General features: G+C 44.2%; 5 protein-coding genes across 11 annotated transcripts; 2 read left to right on the top strand and 3 right to left on the bottom strand.

Moving 5' to 3' along the window:
* Positions 1-137: 137 nt before the first annotated feature.
* On the bottom strand, positions 138-2,262 carry BCIN_15g05110 (hypothetical protein). Its single transcript, XM_001546173.2, has 3 exons — positions 1,851-2,262; positions 1,511-1,772; positions 138-1,407 (listed from the first exon to the last, which is right to left on the bottom strand). Exons 1-3 carry the CDS (start codon positions 1,861-1,863, stop codon positions 615-617), a joined length of 1,068 nt encoding a protein of 355 aa, XP_001546223.1. The 5' UTR covers positions 1,864-2,262; the 3' UTR covers positions 138-614.
* Positions 2,263-2,300: 38 nt separating this feature from the next.
* Bcfol1 lies at positions 2,301-4,828 on the top strand. Of its 4 annotated transcripts, none has more exons than XM_024697694.1 (3): positions 2,301-3,030; positions 3,097-3,305; positions 3,358-4,828. In XM_024697694.1, the coding sequence occupies exon 1, from the start codon at positions 2,497-2,499 to the stop codon at positions 2,899-2,901; it is 405 nt and encodes a 134-aa protein (XP_024553511.1). In that variant the 5' UTR covers positions 2,301-2,496; the 3' UTR covers positions 2,902-3,030; positions 3,097-3,305; positions 3,358-4,828. The 4 variants fall into 4 exon arrangements, with proteins under 4 accessions (XP_024553511.1, XP_024553512.1, XP_024553510.1 ...); XM_024697695.1 differs by having other exon boundaries at positions 2,301-3,040; XM_024697696.1 differs by having other exon boundaries at positions 2,301-3,044.
* Positions 4,829-5,007: 179 nt separating this feature from the next.
* On the bottom strand, positions 5,008-8,001 carry BCIN_15g05090 (hypothetical protein). Its single transcript, XM_024697692.1, has 8 exons — positions 7,529-8,001; positions 7,349-7,483; positions 7,164-7,294; positions 6,836-7,114; positions 6,463-6,779; positions 5,862-6,403; positions 5,667-5,806; positions 5,008-5,590 (listed from the first exon to the last, which is right to left on the bottom strand). The coding sequence occupies exons 1-8, from the start codon at positions 7,596-7,598 to the stop codon at positions 5,189-5,191; spliced, it is 2,016 nt and encodes a 671-aa protein (XP_024553508.1). The 5' UTR covers positions 7,599-8,001; the 3' UTR covers positions 5,008-5,188.
* Positions 8,002-8,043: 42 nt separating this feature from the next.
* Positions 8,044-10,881, bottom strand: Bcgas5. Of its 4 annotated transcripts, XM_024697688.1 has the most exons (4): positions 10,037-10,881; positions 9,935-9,988; positions 9,273-9,882; positions 8,044-9,208 (listed from the first exon to the last, which is right to left on the bottom strand). In XM_024697688.1, exons 1-4 carry the CDS (start codon positions 10,170-10,172, stop codon positions 8,617-8,619), a joined length of 1,392 nt encoding a protein of 463 aa, XP_024553506.1. In that variant the 5' UTR covers positions 10,173-10,881; the 3' UTR covers positions 8,044-8,616. The 4 variants fall into 4 exon arrangements, with proteins under 4 accessions (XP_024553506.1, XP_024553507.1, XP_024553505.1 ...); XM_024697689.1 differs by having other exon boundaries at positions 9,935-10,881; XM_024697690.1 differs by having other exon boundaries at positions 9,273-9,988.
* Positions 10,882-12,474: 1,593 nt separating this feature from the next.
* On the top strand, positions 12,475-15,632 carry BCIN_15g05070 (hypothetical protein). Its single transcript, XM_001546168.2, has 2 exons — positions 12,475-12,914; positions 12,977-15,632. The coding sequence occupies exons 1-2, from the start codon at positions 12,612-12,614 to the stop codon at positions 15,227-15,229; spliced, it is 2,556 nt and encodes an 851-aa protein (XP_001546218.1). The 5' UTR covers positions 12,475-12,611; the 3' UTR covers positions 15,230-15,632.
* Positions 15,633-15,640: the final 8 nt, after the last annotated feature.

The following is a 15,640-nucleotide window of genomic DNA, read 5'->3' as shown; positions in this document are numbered from 1 at the left end:
TAATAACCAAAACTCAGATATTCACACTCCGCTCTTCCAAACGCTCGATTATGAACCATGATCAATCAATCTCTACCAAGAATCCCACCCACACACACACCACATCAGAAATGATATAACATGACATGATACCAAAGTGTTTCCAGAGTGTTTCAATTGCTCCAAAGCTATCTACCTACCGTGCCTACCTAGCTATTCAGTCATACAGTGAACATTCTAGTTTGATGAATCGATAATTTTATACATCACTCTGGATGACCTTTCCGATTTGATTATTAGATAGGAAGAAACGGGATCATTTGCACACTGCAACATTATTTTTCCCCATTCAAGAGCATTGAAAATAATAAAACTCCTTATTGTAATCGCAAATAGACACCTAGTAGATATATCAATATTCAATTCCCCTCGCTGCTCAAATCCTCATGGAAATACAATACTAGCTACTCAGTTACCACGCTATGCAGTCTAAAATAATCGAGTAGCACCTACTCATCACCTCAGCCGTAGCCGAGGTAGCCACTTTAATCCATCGTGCCATCATGCGAATCATCTCATGATTTCGACCTCATCAACTCCGCCCAATATCCCATTGCATCAACGGATACAATTATTTACAACTTCGCCGTCAACTTCTCCCCCTTGTGGATGCATGCTACGGCATCGCTAACCAATTCATCAACGACCGCCTTTGCACTCTTCTTCTCATTGACAACAGCAGCCGCTTTACCCATCAAGAATGGTCGTGCGTTGTCCATAGTTTCGTCATCAATATCATCACCGAGAGTTTCGAAATCATGTTCGACTGGAATAACACCCTTGGATGTGAGTTCCTTGATCTCGGAAGCACGGTTCTCTTCCCAGTTCTTAATATAATCGTTGTTTCGGACTCGTAATGGTCTACCAGTGAAGATGATGGTGCGAACGTTATCATCGTGACCAGCGGTTCTCACAGCCTCTTGGTGAGCTTTTGGTGCACCGGCCTCATCAGTCAAGATGAATCTGGTACCAACCCAAACGGCACTTGCGCCCAACATTAAAGCTGCGGCAACAGTTGCTCCGTTGAAAATACCTCCTGCGGCGACAACTTGAACAGGCTTTCCACTCATTGGACTGGTCTTTCCCTTGCAGAGCTCGACAACTGCTGGGATCAAGACAGTTGTGGGAACATCTCCAGTGTGTCCACCACCCTCTCCACCTTGTGCGCAAATAATATCAACACCGAGGTCGAGGCACTTCTTAACATGTTTTGGGTGTCCGATCATGTTAGCATAAAGAATACCAGCTTTGTGTAGTCGTTCAACGACATGTTTTGGTGGTACGCCGACAGCGGAAACAAAGAGTTTGGCACCGCTCTCGATGATAATGGTAATGAGCTCGTCTAGTTTTCCTTTGGTATAATCGTAGCTAAAAAGAAACCATGTCAGCAACCGTGGATTAAGCTGAGAGGGAGGCTGTAGCAGAGCGATTGGTGGCAAAGGAGACGAAAAGAAATCCGACGCAAACTTACTTTGTTTTTCTCGCAGATCCTCCAACTTGTGGGAGTAAGAGATCAACACCAAAGGGAGCGTTTTGATCATCCAAAAATGACTTGAGCTCCGCGATCTGCTCTCTTAACATATCTGGAGTGTATCCGATACCTCCTAGAACACCAAGACCACCGGCATTTGTTACCGCAGCTGCGAGCTTAGGCCCGGCAGCAACGTTCATTCCAGCGAGGATGATAGGATGGTTGATCTTAAGAAGGTCAGTGACCGTTGTGCGGAGTTGTTCTAGAGAAAAGGCCAGTCAGTGGTTGATCCTATATTTGGGTTTGTTTTCTAGTTGGCATGTGATGGCTGGTTACTTACGTTTAGAAGCCATGGTTGCTGTGTTCTTGTTTATAATGATATGGCTCTGGGTAAAGTATTGCAAGACGAAGATATAATAAGATTTGAGAAACGATCAATCAATAGTGAAGAGTATGAAGTTGTGAAAGAAGAACAGGTGGATTATTTGAGGAGATTCTCACAGACCTCGGAACACTTGGATCCTCAAAAAAGAAAGGATTCATCTGGGGTAAAAGCCCGGCGGAATAAAAGATGCCTCGGTCTGATCGTTAGCGCCGGGTTAGCGTTTCCTTGGACCTGCATGCATGCACGTGCGATGTTTCCAGAGTGCGCCACGTTATTGAACGGAAACGGAAGTAAATGTATGGAGCGGTTGCTTCGGGGTTTGAATCGACGTTGTTATATGTGATCCTTCAAATGTATCTATCCCTTCAATGTGTGTCCCTTATGAAGCCTGGTGTCCTCTGTACGCAGGTTGTGAGTTTCTCGGCTCGAGAATGAATCAATGCCATGTTGATCACAATACATAGTAGTTTTATAATGCGCCGTGGTCCGCGAATACGGCAGCCCGTTTGACCACTATCAACAAAGCTGCTTCCTTCAAACTTCCAGTTTCTTCATCTGAACTAACCATTCATCTCTCCAAGGAAGAGAAAACACTACACCGATGAGGGGATCTCGATTACCACCCATGTTGAGACGGAGTGTGAACTTACCACGGCCGTTTGTCAAAACACCCTTCCACGCAATTTGTAAAGCCAAGAGCTCCGCATCGGTGACACCTCGACGAACACTTCCATGGACTCAACATCCTCTTAAAACCAATTCGCCTAGTGAAAATGATGTGACGAAGCTTTCCAAAACTCAAAGCCAACCTCGACTTGCATATATTGCTTTGGGTAGTAACCTTGGTGATCGAGTGGGATGGATCGAAACGGCTTGCAACAAAATGTCCCAGAGGGGCATCAGAGTCAAGAGAACGAGCGGTCTATGGGAAACCGAACCTATGTATGTTCTTGATCAGGAGAATTTTCTGAACGGGGCTTGTGAGGTGAGTCTATTTTCGCAATGACTTGGTATCAATTCATAACACGTGATTATGCGTACTGTTCTTTGCAAGTGGGCATGTCTACCAACTTTGAAGGGTACTCATCAAGATTGTGGTTTTTACGCAACCGCATTCTTGAATGTCAAGTTCAAGGTTAGATGAAGCAGGTTCATCAATATCCCGAATATTCCAAGAAATTTGACTGATACGGATTCATAGGTAGAAACAACCTTGGAACCGATTGCTTTATTAAATGAGCTCCAAGCCATCGAAAATGAGATGGGCCGAATGAAGATTATTGATAAAGGCCCAAGAAATATTGACCTTGACATTCTACTTTACGAGAATGAGGTCGTAGATCACCCAAGATTACAGATACCTCATCCTGGTATGGCTGAGCGGGAGTTTGTTCTGAGACCACTGGCAGAGTAACTCTAGGCCCTCGATTCTGTTGACGATTTGTCGCTGATGCAGCTGTAGGCTTATTCCTGGACAACCCTTGAATCCGAAATCTCCATGGAAGTTTACCCAGGATTATTTAAATGAATTGCCGCCATCCCCAACTCCTTTATCTACCATTACTCCATTGCATGCATCCACTGGTTCATTGCATGCTCTTAAAAAGAACCGGCAAACCCATGTAATGGCAATTCTGAATATGACACCCGACTCTTTCTCCGATGGGGGCAAAAATCTCAACGAGAGAAATTTTCTACGAACCAAATCCTCACAATTGATTGAAGTCGGAGCAACTATCATTGATATTGGTGGTCAATCAACCGCACCGGGTGCTCCCGAGGTATCTTCTGAGGAGGAAATCAATCGCGTTTTACCAGCTATCCAAGAGATTAGAAATACTAAATCACCCAAGACCGTAACAATTAGTATCGATACCTACAGGGCATCTGTAGCTAGGGCTGCTGTTGAAGCAGGTGCGGATATCATTAATGATGTCTCTTCAGGTCAACTTGATCCTGAAATGCTACCAACCATGGCCCAACTCGGAAAAACTGTATGTCTTATGCACATGAGAGGAACGCCGGCAACTATGAATACTCTCACAGACTATGAGCCCGAAGGCCTCATTCCGACTATTGCAAAAGAGTTACTAGAACGAGTAGCAGAAGCAGAGGCTGCTGGTATTCGGCGATGGCGTATAATTCTAGATCCTGGAATTGGATTTGCGAAAACACAAAATCAGAATCTTGAAATACTCCGTCGGATGGACGAATTGCGTGATTGGCCCGGCCTACAAGGCTTGCCATGGCTATTAGGGGCCAGTCGAAAAAAGTTTATTGGTAAAATCACGGGAGTTGATAGCCCGAGCGAAAGAGACTGGGGTACTGCGGCGACAGTGACTGCAGCGATTCAAGGCGGAGCTGACATCGTGAGAGTACATTCTGTAGAGAAGTTAGCTAGGGTTGCTAAGATGTCGGATGCCATATACAGAGTTTGATTATATGTATATGTGTCCCCAAAGCTTAATATATTCTCCAAAACAAGAAAGTCATGGAGTCTAACTTCGGTGCAATCTGTCGGTTACATAGGCGAAGATGCTGCTCGCTCGCCACGAATTTATAATCCTTTTGTTCCATCTCTTCAAAATGAGTCTGCCAAACGCCCTTCTCATAGCCTCCAGAAAAAGAATCTATGATATTGCTTGTGGCAGTCGAGTTACATTTGAAAGATATATTCGGAGAGGGAGACGAGGAAAACTACATACTTGCTTTCAAACTACCACCCACATCCGAACACGGTTTCCAAGATTACCACATCAATGTCGTACTTCACATACAGTGGTGGAATCTTTTTGTTCATGGACGCAGTGATTGATTTTGTTGCGGGTTCCAAGTGTGTTCTCGCCAAAGCCCGAGTTTTTCTACGATTGACTCCAAACATTTGTGATGCAACCATATTTTATGTTCTTGAAAAATTTGCCGGCAACTTCTCAACTAAACGTTTTTGTGCTTCACAATCTCTTAATTTTTGCTTCTTTAATAATGCAGCCCAAAATAATAACGGGCTGTTGGACTTCTGAGTGCCAAATACTAAGAAATCAAGCTTACTCATCCGAACTTTACTACTGACAATGGCGACATCGGTTTTTGTAATGACAACAGTGCCACGTCGTCAGTCACCTCAAACTCTATCTCAAGCTCAGTATTCTTCACTAGCACCAAAATCACCGAAGGTAGTGACTTCGACGATGATCAAAGAAAGAACATTTGCATTTTGAAACTAGCTAGAAAAGAAGAAACAATGTCAATTTCATTTTTTCCCAATCACCTACTGCTTACCATTCAAAAAACACCTAAATCCTATCTCCCTCTCCTAAACCGGCTGGTCTTCCTCCTGTAACCTCACTATGCACCTCATACTCCCCACTATACTCCGGGAACCCTCCCTGCGCACACCTCACCTCTGTACTCACCACACTAATCTTAAGTCCCTCAACATCTCCCCTGTCAATCTCAGTCCCATCAGCGAGTGTAACTCTCCAATGGAGATTTTGTCTCAAATACGGAATGACATTCTCGACTTCGAGAGATCCGAGATCGCCATTCTTGTACAGTTTGAGGAGGATGGGGGTTAAAGGAACGGTGCCGGAGATCATGAGGGAACGTGCTTCGTCTTTGATGCATTTTCCGCATCCGGTGGTTTCGGGATTTTTACCAAAGGAAGAGAAGGTGCCAATGGTGGATTGCTCGGTTGCCTGGGAGTTTTGTTAGTTTGGTGGGATGGAGAAATTTGAAAGGGAGAGATGAAAGGGGAAATGAATAGGCACATACCCAAGTTGCAGGATCGGAATTGAAATCTCCAAGGAAGATTCGGACTCGATAGGTTTGATGGAGAATATGCTTGGGAGCACGGATATTGCAAATGTATTCACGGTATTTGATTGGTTCCGCGGCGGCAGGAGCTTCAGATGCTTGAATGCTATTAGAAGATTGCTAAATGAGCGATGCATTGAAAAAGGATCTTACGTTTTCCAATCTCGGACTCAAAGTCCTCTCCACCTCTAATGGCGTCACCAGGCTTTGGCTTGGCCTTGGCGGAACTGTGAAGAAGATTTGACAAAAAGTTGTGTCCGTCAGAAGATGATGCAGCACCATTACCGGTAGGTTTCTGAGCTGCATTACTGCTACCTGCAACAATATTTTCGGCCTGGGTAGAAATTTGTTCTGGTGCAGCAGCAGTTTGTACGCCCATCAATTGCATGAATTGGTTACTAGTAGCTCCATACAATGTCTGCACTGCGACGAGAACACTCGTTTGATATTGCTGGGCAGTAGGATACTTCCATTGTTGAGTCTCGGGGTAGGCGTAGTTGAACGTGGCTGTACTACGCACACCTTCGGAAGTCCAGTAGGTTTTCCCAGTGGCATTGTTGAATGGCGTCAAGGGGGTAGTGCTTGTTTCTTGGCTACCACTTTGGATGGAAAATGTTCCATCGCCGGAAGGCTTGTTGATTGCATAGCTGTTGGGGTTTAATGCTTGCCAGATGGCAAATTGACGATCGACATTGCTGGTGAATGTCAATATCAGGAAGATTTCAATATTCTCGACAAAATAATATGTACTTACGTGTGATGCAACCAGAACAATGGATCAAATGCTGCATAATCAGGATCGCCCATCTGTCCATTCCCACCAGTTTCACTATGAACACTGTTGTGCACATCTTCGATACTACCATATGTTCCCGGAGCATTGTTTGATGCCCATTGGTGATTGCTAAAGGCATCAAACTGCTTATAATTGGGGTCTCTCATGATCAAGTAAACATTACTTTGGTACGAATCAAATTGTGATTCCATAGCGTCAAAGACCTGTTGCTCTTGAGATTTGGCGGTTGCACTTCCACTGGTTGGATACCGAAGAGTGGTTGGCCATCGTGATTCCTAGAGATGTCAATATCTGTTATGATATTCCGAAGCTTAAGGATGATTGTTCATACCGGAGCACTAGGGAAATCACCCTTTAAAGGATTCAATGGGTTGAATTTGTAGGAGTAGAGTGGATTATTGATTTGAACTGGCTTATTATTCGAGGTTGGAGTAATGATTTGGATCAATGGCTGTCCAACAACAGTAGGAAAGTACTTATCACCAGCGGGGGGTGCAGCAGCCCAGTCCCAGTATGGCATACGGAAAGTCAGGGCAGCTTGTTGATAACGGGCCTTTGTGGAAGTGGGGAACGTAGCAGCGATCTTTTGTATGATTTGATACAGGTATTGCTGTGAGGATGTGAGTATTCAGTAGAAGAATGAGTGAAGTTACACCCACCTCAAACAATGCAAGGTACGGACGATGCCATGGTGCAAAGAGAATGGAGCTGTGGGTGCAGTAGCCCTGCCATCCAGCCGGGTTATCTCCTTGTACCCCACCCCAGGGACGATAGGGGCGTCCATGAATACCTTGAAAAGTCAGAAAGATACGTATGTATAGTGAGACATGCTTCAGAAACATACCCGCGATTCCATACCATGATAAATCTGACTTCTCGTCAAGTTGTTGAAAGGCCTGAAGACCGAGTATGTAAAGCGTCCATTGGTCAGGAAAGTTATGTTGGAGATCACGAATCTCACGCCTCAAGGGAACAGATCCTGAGAATTTAGCAAAATGAACAGTACACAGAAGTGTAGCCTTACCGTCAGCAGGAGCAGGAGAAGGCTTTGGAGGGCCGGTGATAGGGTAGTTAAGTGCCGGGATGGCAGCCATGATTGCCAAGTACTGCGTCTGGACTTTCTTATGTGAGATGTGAAAATGCTTAGCTATCAGATTGAGATAGAATGAGAAGGTTTGAGTGATTTAAAAGTGAAGAGGGGTTTAGGAGTATATAACCACTTTTGAATGCTGTGCTGGCAATGGCTAGATAAAGGCGCATGGGGGCGTAGTTTTCAAAGAAGTCTTTTATACGGCTGTCTACATGAGAAAAGCTGCTGAGCATGGCGCCAAGATAATCACGAGAATTCAGCTAAATGAAAGAAACATGATTCACGAATCGCCATTGTATAAGTGAGAGCTTGTGCATATGGCAGTGTAACGGCTTGATGCGTATAGCGTGATATTCGTATGCATATCCAGTAGATCTTTTGCAACAGACGATGGCTTGATGACGGTCAGAAATATTATGACTCCACATTCATCTCACTGGTCACGTTGGTGCTTCATGTCTCGGTGAATTCAAAGCCACAAGCATCTAGATGCAGCCTTGTAAGATGTTCGGGCAGAGACAGATGATAGAAGTTACACGGTCGTATTATATTGCAATATGCGCCCCCCTGCATTAACCCCGCATTGGGGAACCTCAGCCGCATTCCGCTCACCGACTGAACGATCAAAACAAAGTCAGCAACCAAGTGAAAATAATTCTTGAAAGAACTCAAAGACAACCAAGTGAGCCTATTGATAGAAGAGAAAGCGAGAACAAGACATCGCCCAGTAAATGAGTGAAGAATATTAAGCGAGAAGGTTTGAAGGGTACACGAATGGCAAGAGGCCAAGCTCCCTGTGCACAAATCCGAATTTCACTACGAAGTTAGTGATTCGCGGGTTCAATGCATAAGAGTTGTTATAGTGTGAAGCAGCCAAGAAATGACAAGAAACACGGAAGATAAAATGCTTGGGCAGAAGCCGAATTGTACACAAAGTTTATGCATTCCATTTTATGTAAACCGAAGATAACAAAAGAAAAGAAGAAAAGTCTATCTCCACCTCACAGAGGTAACCCTCAAAATTAAAGCAACATCATACCGCCGACCATACCGACAAGAGTCACTGCAACAACTCCGAAGGCTCTCATATCAACTTCGGCATTTCTTCCACCAGCACTAGAAGAAGAAGATGTAGAGCTCGAAGAACCAGCAGAAGCAGTATAGGTGACAGCACCAGAACCTGCGGTTGCAGTACCTTGAGATTCGTTTTCAGTATCGCCAGCCTCTTGAGATCCAGCTCCATCCAAACCAGGTCCAGTACCAGCACCATCAGTCATGTATTTCTTAGCAGGAGTAGGCATAGCTGGAAGGGCATCACCGGAGACATCCCAATCAGAGCTTTCGGTTGGACAAGTGCTTGCAGATCCAGTAGTGGTAACGGCTCCACCGGCGCCTGTTGGAGAAGTAGTGTTTGCGTATGCTTCCTTGAGGTACGTGTATTGTTCAGTGGTGGAAACAGCTCCATCGGTGATATCCACGAGACCATATCCGTTACCCTCGTTAGAGTACTCATATACAAGACCTCCAGAGAAGACGGCAGTCATTTCAGTGCTATATAAGGCGGCAATTTCGGTGAACTTTCTGGTATTGGTAATGCAACCAAACTCGGACATGCTTTAAGATTTGTCAGCCGTCTAAATCTACAACTATTAAGACAAGATCAAATCGGTAGACTTACAAGAGAGGAATACTGTAGCCAGTGTAGTTTTTGATGAGAGTATCCCAGCCGGATGTGGTCATGGAAGAAGGATCGCACCATGAATAGTCATTGATTGCGTAGAAATCGGATCGTTCATCATCAGTTCCGCAGTTCAAGTACTCGGCAAGTATATATTGGTTAGAAGCAACGTCTGCAGCCGAGTAACCGACAGGAATGGATCGGTAACCCCGGCTACCAATGTATTCCTTCATATCTCGAACGATAGCTTTGACATATGGAGCACAATTGGTGTTGTTCACATCGTTGATGACTTCATTACCGGAGAGGAAAGCAAGAGTATTGGTGTAATTGGCGAACTTGTCAATAGTGGCAAAGATGGATTGAAGGTAAACACTGTTGTACGATTCTTTGGGTTCGTTTCTGTTGAGAGAGTAGAGAGGGGTATCGGTATCGAGGACAAGATAGATACCAGCATCAGCGAGATATCCCATGCACTCGTCGTGGTCCGCAGTGTTGTCGACAGCGTAAACTCTGATTGTATTGATTCCTAGTTCTTGAAAATACTCGACATCTCTCTTGCATGCAGTTGCATTAGCAATGGGGTCGGAAGTAGTACCAGTTCCTCCACCTGTATTCGAAGATTAGCTATAAAGCTTTTGCGAAGATACCGATATTTTTACCTGGCTGATAGTCGACACCGCGAATATAGAAACGATCGCTGCCCTTGTAGAAAGCTGAAAGCAGTTAATAATAAGGTCACGAAGTAGTCTTTGAAAGCATACCATTTCCCGAAATCGTAACAGCTTCAACACTTGCAGTAGAAGAAGCTCTTGCTGCCAACACAGGAGTACCAGCAGCTGCAGCCATGCCAAAGGAGGCAACCGAGGCAACAAGCCCAAATATTGTACTTTGCCTCATATTGTAAAATAAAATTCAAAACGAAGGAAGAAGTAGAAAACTTGAGAAAAGATCAATGATTTTTTTACAAAGGATGATAAGGAAAAAGAGGTATATTGAGGGCAATGAGTGTGGTTGATATAAGATTCAGCCTTACAGATGCCAAGAAATCGGATCTATGTGTAACGAATGTAATAAAAGCGAGAATTCGGAAACGCTCGACAAGGGGAAGAAAGAGGAAAAGAAATAGTAGGTATCAAGAGGAGAGGAATAAAAAAGAAGTTGCTTCTAATGGCGTGGCAGGTCAAACTTATCTTGTTAAAAATGATATTCTCCACATAAGGAATGGCTTCTTATGTTCCAACTTTCAACCAGTGAACCCTCATGTTATTACGCGTCTCATCCCTCACGGTCCCGAAACGGTACATCGACCCGTTCTTTTCGCCATCCCCAAGCGATACCATAAATAGAGATTCACTAGCTGACCCACCATAATTCTCGAGGCTATGTCAATTCACGTGATTGGCCGTCATTTCAATTGGGAAAGGCATGGCGAGCTAATTTCCAAGAGATGAAGATTTCCAGTTCATCAAAAAGGTGTTGACCGGGTTCAACAATGCAATTATGTTTCATCGGAAGCGTATCAAAAGACCCCTCAAGGTTTGACAATGACTCGGTAGCTCTGGATATTGCCTAAAAAATAATAATTTACACGGATAGACAGCCAATCAAAGGTTTGATGCTATATAATGAAAGCTTAGCCAAAGGGTCACTCCAACATAAGATTCTGACCTTCCGAATCACCTTGAAAATAGGAGGAATATTTGTAAAGTAGAGATGGGTGATCCATTGACATCAGGTCATTAATCAATCCGCTATGCATGTGAAGCGAATTGATGAGAACATGATACAAGGTAATCTGTAGCTCGTAATTTGGCAACCGTTTCCATGTAAGACAATAATGTCACCATTGGAATTCGGTTTCGAGGGCGGGGAATGAATGTAATCGACATTTGAGAACATTTTAGAGGGTTTAGTATTATGGGCCCATCGCTGCAAGGACCAATGTGGTTCAAAGTTATATTTTCACAGGGAAACCTGCTGACACCGCCCCACAGATCCGTTGTGAGATAACACCCAAAAGAAATGTTGGAGTCAAACTACTCTGTGCAGCGAGCCAACAAATGAATAAGATCCGAAGCATTGAATTCTCTCTTTCTAACTTCCTCTATAGTATGACGAGATGTTGACCAAAATTCAATGTACTGGGAAGAAGTGATATACATACTTATGAAATGCCACAAGAAAAAATAGAGCAGTCCTCATGCCCTCTGGAAAACCATTTGCAACATTTGTAAAATCCTTACATATTATCGTTTAGACAACTCGTATAAACCAAGATTGATTTGGTGGGTTGCTAGTGGAGCCATGAAAATACCTCGAGAAAAAGGAGAATTTGGGAATGGATGATTAAGCTGACGCGTGTCATGGAAACTTATGATCGACTACGACTTCCTTGTGCATACATACACCTAGTATGGTAATTTGCCTTAATAAACTTTCACAATCTACTGAGATTGATATGGGATGGACATGGAATTGACATGTAACCGAGCTTAATCTTGCTGAAATGCGTCGCTAATAAGGAAATAGAATGTTTCGATGAGGTTGAAATGTGGCCATGAATTCTCTCACGGTTCTTGTCGGCATACTTAGACAGCTCATCGACGTAGCCTGCCTGGTGTACTTATTGTGGACTATGGTGCATTGCATTGCATTGCCATCTATTGCCATCTGAAACGGATTCCAAGAACTCGTGTTCAATCGACCGGAGTTGACAAAGGCTGCAGATAGCGTTAATGGTGGAGGCCTGGGGCCTGTTTACGTCTGAAACGCAGTGAATGGTGACCGGGCCTTGAGGATTGGTTGGAACATATCGAACGATATGATGATAGGACGAGAGGACATTCTAAATAGGTAGGCAGACGAGGCAGAGCATTTTGAGAAGAAATTGCCTGAGACTTGAGATGTCGTCGGAAAGAGCAGTGTTGCATCCGAAGAGAGTAACAGCAGCGACGACGAGGATCTTTCCAGTCCTCCAATACGACCAAAAAGTGTATTTCAACTAGAATTTCAGGACGGGCAACAAGATGTAAAGAAGAGAAAGAAGGACTGTCGTTGGAAATTGCTTTATTCCTCTACCAAGTGCCAAGCAGCCAAGCATTTCAACGCCTGCCAAAAGTGACTGCCAACCCTCAATATCACGTGATTTTGATTTACATCGATGAGCTAAATGTACTGCACTGGCACAACCGCCAAATTTGGTGTGTTCACGCTGCACCAAGCGAAGAGCTCCACGAATTTAATGCAATGCAGACCGCTTTTATATCTTTCATATTAAAGTGAGATATATTACGATAACATGTTGTTATCATATCAACTTTGCGGGGGATCAACAAAATGTCCGTCTCAACCTTCAATCCTCTTGGGCGATCCCGAAGTCTTCGAACTTCGACAGCCTCAAGCAACTTGAGGCTCCCTTCAAGTTCCAGCCCACAACCCCCCTCTGGCCCCTCACACGTTGCTCTTTTCATAACCAATCTTCGACTCTTGGATCTAGATTTACGAGACGACTGGCCAGATATTACGGCGGTGACGTTCTCTACCAAGGATGCGCAGCAGAATCAAAAGAAACGAATACAGAGTGTAGAGTGGGCATTATTTCAGCTATTTGCAATTTGGGACCCGGAAGAGACTCGAAATGTACACTACTGTCTTGCATTATCCTTTTCGAGCGAAACAAAACAGCTAACACGCGTTTATAGAAATTACAACCATTTTTCCCACCACTCGAACCTCTCCAGTCCCTCAATCTGCGCACCGCATTGTTTCGATGTCTCGACCAGGCCAAAAAGAATGGAGTCCTTGGACGAGATACTGTACTAAGGAAAACCATGTTGGATGAATGCAAGGGTGAAAGGCTGGAGGAAGTTTTGGCGGTATTTTCGAACGCTGTTCTGAAAAAGGTCGTTGAGGATGACACCTCTGGACGATACGAAGCTCTCGCCCAACAACTCGCATTGGAGAACTTTTCATACACAGGAGAAAGGACAATACTTTCGGCATTGATATTGGCCCACAAGAAATCTTTGGGCAAGCATATTGCTGAGAAGAACGATTTAAGAGCCAAATATAGCGACTTTTCTGGAACACTCGAGCTCAATGATCAACGAACTCTAAAGCGAAGGGAAGATCTGGAAAATGACACGAAGGAAGGAGAAGGTCTTACTGGATTATCCGACAGAGATCTAAGATCGTTACAAAGTAAATTTCGCAAGAATTGGGCTGGCAGTAACGAGTGGTTGGAAACGATTCTTTACGGAGATAATAGGCCCAGTAGAGAGGGACTGTTGGCCAAGCGGTTTGATGATCTTTGGGATCAAATTGAGAATGGCACTGTTGCAGATATAGAAGGAAAGAATGATACCGGGCTCGTTAAACGGCTAGAGGCACGAGTGCAAAACCAAGAGAGCCGTTTGGCTAGATGGCAAGAATTTGGACGGACTTTGACTCGAAACGGTACTAAATCACCCACCAAAAAGGTGCAGGCGATTCCCGTCGAGGAGAAGGGTATCAAACTTGGTTTCAATGATCACCAGGCATTACAAATCGGTAAGTATTTTACAAAGGATTTCAGTTCTGTGAACATCCCCGTTCGAGATGAATATGCTCGTCTAATGGAACGAACTCGCAATGCGTTGAATGATGTATCTAAGCAAAAGGCGTTCTCCAAAGAAAGCCTCATCCAAGGTGACTCGAACAAAAGGTTTAACCAGCCTTCTATTGATCTAACCAAAGAGTCATTGTCACCAAGTAATCAGGATGGGGACATATCACCATTAACCAAAGTATCTCCCGAACGTTCACCTGTCTCGGTGGATATTCTTGATGAGAATGCCGAGGTTTCAACTTCTCATGGTCACGACAACGAATTCGTTAGCACACCACGTTCGAGAATATCCCACAGACCAATTCCCATGGGGACTTCATCAATCCTTCGTCCCGGCCAGGCATCGGATGATCTCGGTGTCGCTAGCGAGAGATTATTTGAGGCCACAACTGTGACACCAGCCATCAAAGATGATTATATATCTGCCACTCCAAGCGCCATGAGATCATCCAGTCGCCCCAACTCCTTTGATAAAGACCCAGAACGTGTATTTGGAAGGTCTTCAGCTGAGACACCCGTATCAATCACAAGGAGACATACAATGATATCACAGCCAACCCCGTCTTCTTCCAAATCAATTCAAACCTCTGAAAACCCTCTTGGACCTGTTCCAGAGCTCAGCCAAGCAGAGCAGATTTTAAACTCTATGTCAGCCGCATCTCCATCGCCGCAAAAGTTGAAACGCTCGTTGTCTCTAGCAGAACGTACACGTCTTACCATGGCTCGTTCGAACCCACGATATTCGAAATCCAATCTTAACGATGACTTCGATGATTTGCCAGACATGGAACGCCTCACTTTAAATCCTAAGTCTAGAGCCACACCTGTCAAGTCTTCTGCGACAGAAGAAGAAAAACATGCGGACTTGATAGAACGCACACGCCAGTCCATGGCAGGCTTTGAGGCAGCCCAAAAGAAGGCACAGTTAGAGCGAAGGCAAAGTATTAAAGATGAAAAGAGGAAACAGCGACAATCGTATTTTCCAAGAGTTGTTCAAGAGGAAGAAGAATCGTTATCTCCAGCCACGCCTGCTATTGATCGAGAGGTGTTGATGGATGGGAATGATGTCGATTATGCCAGTGTCTTCATGAGTAGACCGAGAATTGCTCTTAGTCCAACTCCAGCAAAGGATAGGATGATGTCATCTATGATTGAAAGCGAGGATGATGAATTGGACGACATGGATGATGGTATGGGGATGGGTGTGGATGCGGATTACAAAAATGCTTTCATGAGTAGACCAAGGATCGCTTTGAGCCCGACGCCGGCTAGGAATAGGAGAATCATGGATAATGATGGGCAAGATGAAGGAGAAGCAGAAGCTGTAGACATGTGGCATGATCTTTGAGCAGCATTGAGCAGCCATGACGTTCATGTCAAACTATTGAATGGTGTTTTTGTATCTCAACGGCGTATGATTAATGAGGAATGAATTTCATTTTATGAACGCCACATCTTCACATTTCGTTCAATCGAGACTTCAGTAGGGCTTGGCGAATACTCTGGTATGTTGAAAGTGCGCCTGTGTGAGGTTTTTATGATAAAACCGAGTCGACTATTACAATGATTGATTTGAGAAGGGCCAAGAAGGATATTCGCACTCTTTCCACATCCAGAGCAAACCAAGTAGAAATTTTAATTGACCCGCACTAGCATATTTTGTTGAACCACAAAAAATTCTGAGTTCATTCCTCACCTCTATTCTGACATTTGCAGAAATTTTGTATTCATTCCCTCGGTCGGTATATACAAAGTCAGC

Source organism: Botrytis cinerea, chromosome 15 (genome assembly GCF_000143535.2).
Source record: "Botrytis cinerea B05.10 chromosome 15, complete sequence".
NCBI lineage: Eukaryota > Fungi > Ascomycota > Leotiomycetes > Helotiales > Sclerotiniaceae > Botrytis > Botrytis cinerea.
This window is presented reverse-complemented; position numbering and strand designations above follow the sequence as displayed.

What these genes read in the sequence shown, in the direction of transcription:
- BCIN_15g05110 (XM_001546173.2), bottom strand. An exon ending in GGATCTGCGAGAAAAACAAA is followed by an intron (nt 1,408 to 1,510) that starts GTAAGTTTGCGT and finishes GTTTCTTTTTAG; the next exon opens with CTACGATTATACCAAAGGAA.
- Bcfol1 (XM_024697693.1), top strand. Translation starts at nt 2,497, where the DNA reads ATGAGGGGATCTCGATTACCACCCATGTTGAGACGGAGTGTGAACTTA. An exon ending in TTCTGAACGGGGCTTGTGAG is followed by an intron (nt 2,881 to 3,096) that starts GTGAGTCTATTT and finishes ACGGATTCATAG; the next exon opens with GTAGAAACAACCTTGGAACC. An exon ending in GTTCTGAGACCACTGGCAGA is followed by an intron (nt 3,306 to 3,357) that starts GTAACTCTAGGC and finishes ATGCAGCTGTAG; the next exon opens with GCTTATTCCTGGACAACCCT.
- BCIN_15g05090 (XM_024697692.1), bottom strand. Translation starts at nt 7,598, where the DNA reads ATGGCTGCCATCCCGGCACTTAACTACCCTATCACCGGCCCTCCAAAG. An exon ending in GTGATTTCCCTAGTGCTCCG is followed by an intron (nt 6,780 to 6,835) that starts GTATGAACAATC and finishes TGACATCTCTAG; the next exon opens with GAATCACGATGGCCAACCAC. An exon ending in ATTCCGATCCTGCAACTTGG is followed by an intron (nt 5,591 to 5,666) that starts GTATGTGCCTAT and finishes CAAAACTCCCAG; the next exon opens with GCAACCGAGCAATCCACCAT.
- Bcgas5 (XM_024697688.1), bottom strand. Translation starts at nt 10,172, where the DNA reads ATGAGGCAAAGTACAATATTTGGGCTTGTTGCCTCGGTTGCCTCCTTT. An exon ending in TGTTACGATTTCGGGAAATG is followed by an intron (nt 9,989 to 10,036) that starts GTATGCTTTCAA and finishes AACTGCTTTCAG; the next exon opens with CTTTCTACAAGGGCAGCGAT. An exon ending in CGGTGTCGACTATCAGCCAG is followed by an intron (nt 9,883 to 9,934) that starts GTAAAAATATCG and finishes CTTCGAATACAG; the next exon opens with GTGGAGGAACTGGTACTACT.
- BCIN_15g05070 (XM_001546168.2), top strand. Translation starts at nt 12,612, where the DNA reads ATGTCCGTCTCAACCTTCAATCCTCTTGGGCGATCCCGAAGTCTTCGA. An exon ending in ACCCGGAAGAGACTCGAAAT is followed by an intron (nt 12,915 to 12,976) that starts GTACACTACTGT and finishes ACGCGTTTATAG; the next exon opens with AAATTACAACCATTTTTCCC.